The sequence below is a fragment of the Dipteris shenzhenensis genome, chromosome 10 (genome assembly GCF_047967505.1).
Source record: "Dipteris shenzhenensis isolate YYH24624 ecotype China chromosome 10, Dip_SZ_1.0, whole genome shotgun sequence".
NCBI classification, from domain to species: domain Eukaryota; kingdom Viridiplantae; phylum Streptophyta; class Polypodiopsida; order Gleicheniales; family Dipteridaceae; genus Dipteris; species Dipteris shenzhenensis.
The window spans coordinates 39,051,043-39,059,989 of NC_141605.1; the positions used below are offsets into that span (position 1 = coordinate 39,051,043).

The 8,947-nt window shown below is 38.6% G+C and overlaps 1 protein-coding gene across 1 annotated transcript; it reads right to left on the bottom strand.

Moving 5' to 3' along the window:
- Positions 1–6,529: 6,529 nt before the first annotated feature.
- On the bottom strand, positions 6,530–7,814 carry LOC147897795 (ethylene-responsive transcription factor ERF003-like). The gene is made up of 2 exons (XM_087379943.1): positions 7,677–7,814; positions 6,530–7,134 (listed from the first exon to the last, which is right to left on the bottom strand). Exons 1-2 carry the CDS (start codon positions 7,754–7,756, stop codon positions 6,582–6,584), a joined length of 633 nt encoding a protein of 210 aa, XP_087236069.1. The 5' UTR covers positions 7,757–7,814; the 3' UTR covers positions 6,530–6,581.
- Between the last annotated feature and the right edge of the window lie 1,133 nt (positions 7,815–8,947).

The window sequence follows — 8,947 nt, forward strand, 5'->3', positions numbered from 1 at the left end:
AAATAAAAAGGGCAAAGAAGTGCTAGCCACCATGAGGCGATTGATGAGCCAACACTTTAAGAGCGGCATAAATATTGACTAGCAGTACCACGATGATGAAAAGAAGAAGGCAATCATCAAGGAGTTGAAAAGACAATACCCTAACTCCTCCAATTGGAAGTTTAATGACAATTACATGTGTGTGCTATCTTGAAGCATCGTAGGTCAATCTTGTGAACTTCCATCGCAAAGAAGAAGGCTAAACCTAGATGGGCACATAAAGCTGACTGGAAGTTTTTAAAGGAGTACAGGGACCAACCCCGAAATTTCGACAGTCAAAGGAGGGCTATGAGGATACAACTAGACACCGTAGGTACTTCACACCTTGGCAGTGGTGGCGGAATGATCGCATTCGAGGCATGGGTGGTAAGTGTACTTCTCCTCATTTAATTTCTTGTTCTATTTGTTTTATTACATATTGCATGCACTTTATCTAAGTCTCATAATTTGGGTCCATAACAAGCTATGATGGGTCGCCTTCCCACAAACGAAGAGACAAGATGCACATTTCGCATCGGAGCGAAGTCGTGGTTTATTGAGATAGAGGCGCAAGGAGTGGCAATCAATTAGGTTGAGGTGGCTACTCGCTTGGTATATGTCTACTCCTACTTGTAATCTCACTTTTCAAATTGTTTTATTCTTTAAGTTTCAATCTAATTTCCAATTAATATGGTTTCACTCTCAGGGTACAAGCTCAAACGTCCCATCAGCGAAGGCGAGTGGTGATGATGAGGAGATAGGTCTCAAGGGATTTGGCTTAGATGGCTTTAATGAGGGCTAGAGATCTCGCAAAGCTCACAAGGGCCAGGGATTAGGCTAGGGTGACCACGATGATGATGACGATGACTCTAACGATTTAGATGAGTAGTAGTAGTAGTAGTAGTAGTAGTAGTAGTAGTAGTAGTAGTAGTAGTAGTAGTAGTTAGTAGTAGTTAGTAGTAGTTAGTAGTAGTTAGTAGTAGTTAGTAGTAGTTAGTAGTTAGTAGTAGTAGTAGTAGTAGTAGTAGTAGTAGTAGTTTATATATACTTTGGCATGTACATGCTTTTGTCTATCGGGTCATTTGAGCCATTTTGTATCACCCTTTTTGAAAGGAAAATATGGTAACAAACAAGGTTGTATATACTTCGGCATGTATATGCTTTTGTCTCTTGGCTCGTTTGAGCAATTTTGTATCACCCCTTTCACAAGATAAATTTTGTAACAAACAAGGTTTGAGAGTTTTATCTCGCTTGTGTGCTTGTTGTAAACATTCTTTTATAATGCAAAAGAAAAACATTAGTGGGGAAAAATGTTTTATCTCGCCTGTTTTGCCCCACTAATGTTTTTTTTAAGTTCTATTAAGGGTCATTACATAGGGACGCTTTACTTTACTAAAGTCGGTATATAGGGATGCTTTACCAGAGTCACTATATAGGGATGCTTATATAGTGACACATGTTTTTAGACGTTAATAGCAATGTAAATAATGACCTTTGTGCCCATTAAAAAATAAAAAATTAGTGTAAAAAAGGTTGGTATTTTCGTTAGAAAACGGCCCGTGCCTTGTAGTAGTGAGAGTCATTATATTTTGATAAGGGAGAGTGCTTAAAAGCCTTTGCACTTTTTGGCATGTAATTTTGGATGAGATCATGAATAAAGGAGTGATAAAGAGAAAAGTGTGGTAAAGGGATGCTCAAGAGAAAAGTATGTAAAAGGGATGTTCAAGAGATGAATACATAACTTTGTATCAATGGCTCATGCACTTATTTCAATATTATTGGTGTGGGATCACGAGCCACACACCTCAAGGGGGGAGATTGTACCCAGTGATTGCCTCTTTTCTTTTCATAAGTTTTCGTGCATATTCAATTTTTGATGCTATTGTATGTGTTAGAATTGTAATTCATGTTTCAGTGGTATCAGAGAACTTGCTACACTCCACGAGGACCTAAATTGGGAAGTACTTCTCCAATGAAGTGTTGGGTTGAGAGCTCAAGTAGCCACCATTACAGATTTCAAGAAGGAGTTCAAATGGTACTTGGGAGAGTGGTAATTGTGACTCATGAGTTCAAATTTGATTAATGTCATTCCTCTTTAGAAGAAACATAGAATTTCTTCTCTGTTAATGAATGTCGCAATGGGCCATCTCTCTCTCTCTCATACCTCCCAATCCTAGTCCTATCTCTCTACTCCAATGCTTAGCCCCTCCAAGCCTTCCCTCTAAGCCTCTCCAATTGACGAGAAGCCCGGCCAAAAGAAAAAATCTGCAAGTAACTCTTCCCGCATCGGATGTCCGCACACATGAAAGAGAAGAACAAGCCATGAAACTTTGGTGACGAAATCACTTGTAGAGTTGGCTCTGGAGTTTTTAGGGCCTTAGAATCCATATCCCTAGTCCAATCAGGCTAAGACTGACCACAGAAGCAGGTCCAAATGCGCTTATCAGAGGGAAGAATGTGAAAGAAGATGATAAGTTCAGTTTTTCAGTGATAAGAGAGTGAGAACTTATCTGATAAGTTATCAAGGCCTCAACAACTTATCAAAGTTCTCTACTCCTCTTCTACCCCTCTTATTTTTGCGCTATTTCCCTCATAACTCATGTAAACAGATAGCTTTCTCCAAGCTAATTTTTGGAAGCTCTTCTACTCCAACAACTTCATATTTGGCAACATCCAGAAGCCATAAAGCTCTTGTCATTGAGCATCAAGAAGGTTCGCTCACATATTGATAGCATTGTAAAGTTGGTATCGCGGATCTTAGTGAAGACTATTTGCAACGCTAGTGGACACTCTCAACTTGGGTGACGAGAGCAAAAGAGATAAGTATAATGATCGAGTAAATTTTGTTTCATTGAGAGTGTAAGAGAGTTTATTTGCTTTCACAAAATGGCACAACATCTCCCACCATCTCCAATGGTTCAAGAGCAAATTAATGCACTTCACCTTCAACTTTTGCAAGACTAGAGAGAACATCGAGATATAAACTAGAGAAAGAGCTTAAGAGAACTAAAAAAGAAAATAAAGAGACATGTAAGAGATGAGAGTACTTTAGGATCCGATTCTGAGGGAGTGATTCATAGAGTTGTTAAATCTACATTGAGAGAAAAGAAGGAAAATAAAATTAGTGGGAAATATTTTACTTTTCAAAAATATGATACAAAGAAAGATAGCAAAAATTGTTTTAGCATACATTAGCTAGCATGATGATTATTTCCAGGGTGAAAGTTTTCCTGAAAAAGAAAAAATTAAATGTGTTGTTAATCATCTTTTTGACAATGTGGTACTATGATGGAATGTGGTCAAGAATAGGAAAAGACGACCAACTATTTGGAAGGAATTGAAGAAAAGATTGAAGAAAGACTTTCTTTTGACACAATTCAAGTCAAAAGTCCATCAACAATGGGATAGTTTGCATCAATTAGAAAAAGAGACTGTTGCTTTGTATATTGAGAGATTCTGGCAATCTCTCATTCAACTTCAAACCATAGATAGGATTTCTAAGAAAGAACAAAAGAGGAAATTTGTATTTGGTCTTAGGGCTAAAATAAAAGCCGAGATCAACATGTTTAATCCTCATTCCTTGAGTTCGGCTATATTACTTGCTACAAATTGTGAAAGAAAGAACGGGATACCCAAGGATGGAGAGCAGTAAAAACCTTTTGTTCCTTTTCAAAAGAGGGACAAGAAGTTTAAGTTCAAACCGTATTCTCATTTTACGCCATCGACCACATCTTCAAAGGATCGTGACAAATCAAAAGAAGAAAAGAAGACCAACTTGAAGAAGGGAACTTGTTTCAACTGTCACAAAGAGGGACATTATGCAAATAATTATCCAGAAAAGAAGAAGGCACCAACCACAAAGATTAACATAATCGATGAAGTCAAGCAAGAGGGTAACACTTCTAACTCATGTAAATCAGGTAAGTTTTCTCCTTATGCCTTGTTAAAATTGAAAGGAAAAATAAATGGGAAAGAAATTGTTATTCTACATGATGATGGAAGTACATATGATTTCAATTCTGAACGATTAGTAAAAGCAATGAATCTTAAGGTTTCACCAACACATTATAAGGTTAAAGCTGCTTTTACTAGAACTATATATAATTGTTTGAATGAAGTGAAAGATTTAGAACTCACGATTGATCCATACAAAGAAAAGAAAAATTTCTGAGTGGCTCCTCTAAGTGGAAAATATACAATTTTGGAAATGCCATGGTGACATCAATTTAATCCCGATGTTGACTATAACACTCACCAAATGTGGATCACACATAATGATAGAAGAATTTGTTCAAAGGGACAAATAAAGAATGAAATGAATTTTTTCCCTTTTAAAAGAAAATCAATTGTACATCAATCTTGAGAAGAGCCTATTCTTTCAAGATCGCATTGAGTATTTGGCCCATATCGTTTCAAGTCAAGCAATTCAAGTAGACCCAAAGAAAGTGGAATGTATTGAAACATGGCCAAAGCCTAAAGATATACATGAGCTAAGATCATTTTTAGGCTTATGTAGTTACTATAGGAAATTTGTTAAGAACTTTTCTTTCTTAGCAAATCCACTAAGCTATCTCCTAAAGAAAAATACAAAGTTCATTTTGAATTCAAGCCATGATAAATCATCTCAAGCTTTAAAAGAAGCTTTAGTTAAATCCCCATTACTTAGCATGATTGGCTAATCATTGGTATTTGATGTATATCATTTTGCTAAGTATTTGACTAATGGTGAATTGGTTTATTGAGTACAGGAAATGACATGGACAAATGAGAGTAAACAAGCTCAAAGGAATAAAGGCTAAATGCCACAATTTTATGCTAGTGCTACTAAATGTATTAAATAGCCAAGAGTAGTCATTACATTTTGATAAGGGAGAGTGCTTAAAAGCCTTCCCACTTTTTTACATGTAATTTCTGATGAGATCGTGAATAAAGGAGTGATAAAGAGAAAAGCATCGTAAATGCTCAAGAGAAAAGTATGGCAAAGGGATGTTCAAGAGATGAATACATATGTATTATAAATACTCTTGGTGTGGGATCACGAGCCACACATCTTGAGGGGGGAGATTGTACTCAGTGATTGCCTCTTGTCTTTTCATGAGTTTCCATGCATATTCAATTTTTGATCCTATTGTATGTGCTAGAATTGTAATTCACGTTTCACAAAAGTTGATCATGACATGCAAAACCCAAGTTATTTCATCATAATATGATTTATTACATGATGAAAATAAAAAATACCATGTGGTGGATCTAATTACTTCATAGTGATTGCACAATAGTCATTCTTATTTTAGAATAGTGACTAGATTGGCTTTTAACATGATTTTTGAGGTTAGAAATGATTAAATCCAATAATCAATTAAATCATTCATTTGAAATTATCATCTTTGTCCTCTGGCATTTACTTTTTTCTTGCAATCTTATATGTTTACATTTTGCTTTGAACCTTAAGCTATCAGTAACAACCTCAATTTTATATTACAAAGTGCTATAAAAATATAGTCATTTTGTTTTTATAACTAGAGTCTTTTACATTACGATATCATGCCAATCTATTTCTATCCTTGGTACACATATCACATGCTCTTTAGATGACAATGTTAAGTTTCATCCAGTAATATAAAGGAGTGCAAAGACAGTCCCCCCACCTTACCTCATCCACACAGCTCGTTCATATCCTACCCATTTAATCCTATACATGATGGGTCTAGTGAGAGCGCAAGAGGATTCCTACAAGGTCCCCAAGACCATTGGTTTCAAGGGTCCAAGGCTTTGGCATAATGGTTTAGGCATTTGGCCTCCAATGCTGAAAAGTCAAAGGTTCATATCTTGGAGGCACAAATCTTGAAGGCTTTATTAGAAATAGCATAAAGTACTAAGGAGGTAAACCTTGGAGGCACCAAGTCAAGGGGTGGGGGGTGCTTGTGCTCATGCACTCAAGAAAAATATGCTACCCTCCCTTGAGGTGGGCATACTAAGAGGACATTGGTGTGTGAGTACGTAAAAGAAAGAAAAGGTGATGTAAAGTATATGGAGAGTTCACTAAAAAAAAAAGACGAACAACAAAAGGTGATGTAAAGTTTATGGAAAGTTCATTGAGGAAGAAGAAGAAGAAGAAAAGGTGATTAAAAAAATATATTTAAAACTTTCCACGTTTACTTCAGCATTTCAAATTAAAATCTACCCTCGGGTAAACATATATTCCAATTGAACTCGATGTGGCTTTATCTCATTGCTCATGAGCGACGACGAGAAAGCAAAGAAACTTCAAACAGATATCCTGGCGCGGGAACATTTCTATACTAGTGTGGACTCCCTGGAGTCGTGGATTGTTGTAGCCCATTCACACTCTGCTAATTAACGCGAATTACAAAACAATTGTGTACGTCGTTGTCGAAGTTTCTCGTTCAAGTAACTGTGCATAAATCATAATCAATTGCTGCATTATCTTTGAAATTGTTTTTATTCGGGCTGCGGAAATTATATGTACAGTTTGAATACCGCACGGAAAATCGCCCGTCAATCGAGCTACGGGACCGTTCATTTCGCATGAAGAGCGTTGTCTAAAGCAACGGAGTAGAATGTCCAGCCAATGCTGGACCTTGGAAGCAGTGCAAGCATTGCAGTAACATAGACTCAGAACAAGAACCTCCAGGAAAAGGCAACTCCGGGAGAAAGTCGAGATTCAAACTACTGGATTGAAACAATTCGTCAATCATAGCTGTAATCACGTCATCGTCGGGTTGATGACATTCATCCTCCGAGTTTGGGCTGCCCGACTGGATCTCAACACGTGGTTCACTCATGTGGCGTGTAGTACCTGAGTTCTCGTATGTATCGCCTTCTTTCCAGCTCAGGAAAGTGGGAGATTTGGGCCTTGAGAATCTGAGGCTCTTTGTATTCTGGGAGGTCGGTATCTTCTTGACCGATTCCACGCAGCAGCGAATTAGCTTCTCCCGCGAAGCAGGGGATAGAACTGTCGGTGACGACGAAGAAATACCAGCTGATGGAAAGTTGGTTTTTGCTTGTGGTCCACAAAGAAGCCGAGCTGCCTCGTCGTAAGCATTTGCAGCATCCTCAGCACTCTGAAAGGTTCCCAACCATACCCTAATTTTCCTGCATTCACAGCTGGCTCAATGAGAAGTTGAAAACTCTTAGGTGCCATTGCAGCATGTATTCGACCTTTGTTGACGAAAGTAATGTATAATGATCGGCATAATTTGTAGCATTGGAAAGCAATTGAGATGAAGCGATGGAAACATGCCGTTGTAGCGCAAACAAAATGTGCATTTTATTCTTGCATGAACTCTTCAATCCAAACGCGAACCAAAATCCAGCATGCATAGCGAGCTTCGTTGTGGACTTCAGACATCGATGGACAATTGAATAGAATGTAAGACTTAGTTATTCATGCGGCAACAAGTCTTGCACAACCACACAACTCTGTGAATGGTCGGTCACAACACGCTTGGGCAATGGGCATATTAGAGAGTAAATGCATACATGCACAGAGACTGGGAAACAGCAGGTTGATGCCATAAATGAACAGAATGAATTGAGAGTGCGACACAATCAAGTCGTCGGTCCATTTCAAATGTTACGAAGCACATATTTGCAGAGAACCAAATAAGGTAGAACAGAAATTTTCAGAGACTTACGAGACGGGATGGCGGATTTCAGAGACCCAAGATCCCCAATGGCGCTGCCGCACCCCACGGAAGCGGTGTGCTTTCGCCATGATCAGAGGGTTGCAGCAGATCAAGGGATGAACGTCTGAATTGGAGGGAACTCAGTGGAGGGCGAGTGAGGGGAGTGACTTGAGTTTTATTGACTGGTGAGCGTATAGCGACTATATGTAAAAAGGATTTGCAGTGGATGGCGACGGCGAAGACAGAAGTGACAACACTATAGTGTTTTTTAACTAATTAAGTGTGATGGGCGCTAGCCCCTAATTATTGAAAAGAGTTATCTCCAATCGTTTTGTTGTAACGGTGTGTAGAAGTATGTATACTCTCCAAAGTGGACAGATCATAAAATATATCTGAGTTCGAGTATCTTTCACACCTTGTGGCAAGATTGGGTTCGAGTTATCTCCAATCGTTTTGTTGTAACTTTGTGTAGTATTATGTATACTCTCCAAAGTGGACGGATCATAAAATATATTTGCAATATCTTTCACACCTTGTGGCAAGATTGGGTTAGAATCCTAGATTCTCTTTAGAAAAGTTAGATTTCCACTAGTGGGCAAGGGTCCTTAATTTCCCTCGGTAGCTATAGGCCATTTGGAGTAAAAATGACAAATGGCGAAGCCATACATGAGCCATACCTTTGCAGGGTCTCCAACGTGTGATAATCATCACCTTAGAGGGTGTGCGTGCCCGAGCTACATAGGCAAAACTACTTGCCCACTCAAAGAAAGGTAATTTAATGCATTGATAGAGATAGCCAAAATGGGCTTGCTATGCAAGCAAGAAAGAAAGCAAAGCATCCACAATGATGAGTACTGTGGGAGTTTTACCATAAAGGTGCAGCAACCTCAGAGTGGGAATAGGATTGCCAGCCTTGCCTCCCAATCCCCCCCATCGGCATCTCATGGGAAAAGCTTGCTCAGCTTTGGAAAGAATGGGCACCAAATGTGATTTTTGATATATCTGCCATGTCATCATTGAGAAAATGTGTAAGTGCCTACCAAGATCCTTATTCAAGTGAGGAAGAGACGCATTGGAAAGGATTTAGACCCCTGACTCTCGGAAAGGTCACACGTGGGGTAATTTCTACTACTCAGCAACCGTACCCATTGAGCAGGAACAATGTTTGCAAAATCATGTGGACAATGATTGCACATGTTGGTCTCGAGAGCCAATGATCACTAAAAACCCGCTAATTATGTATAATGAAACTTTAAAAGTGAGTAAAACTTTTCATGTTT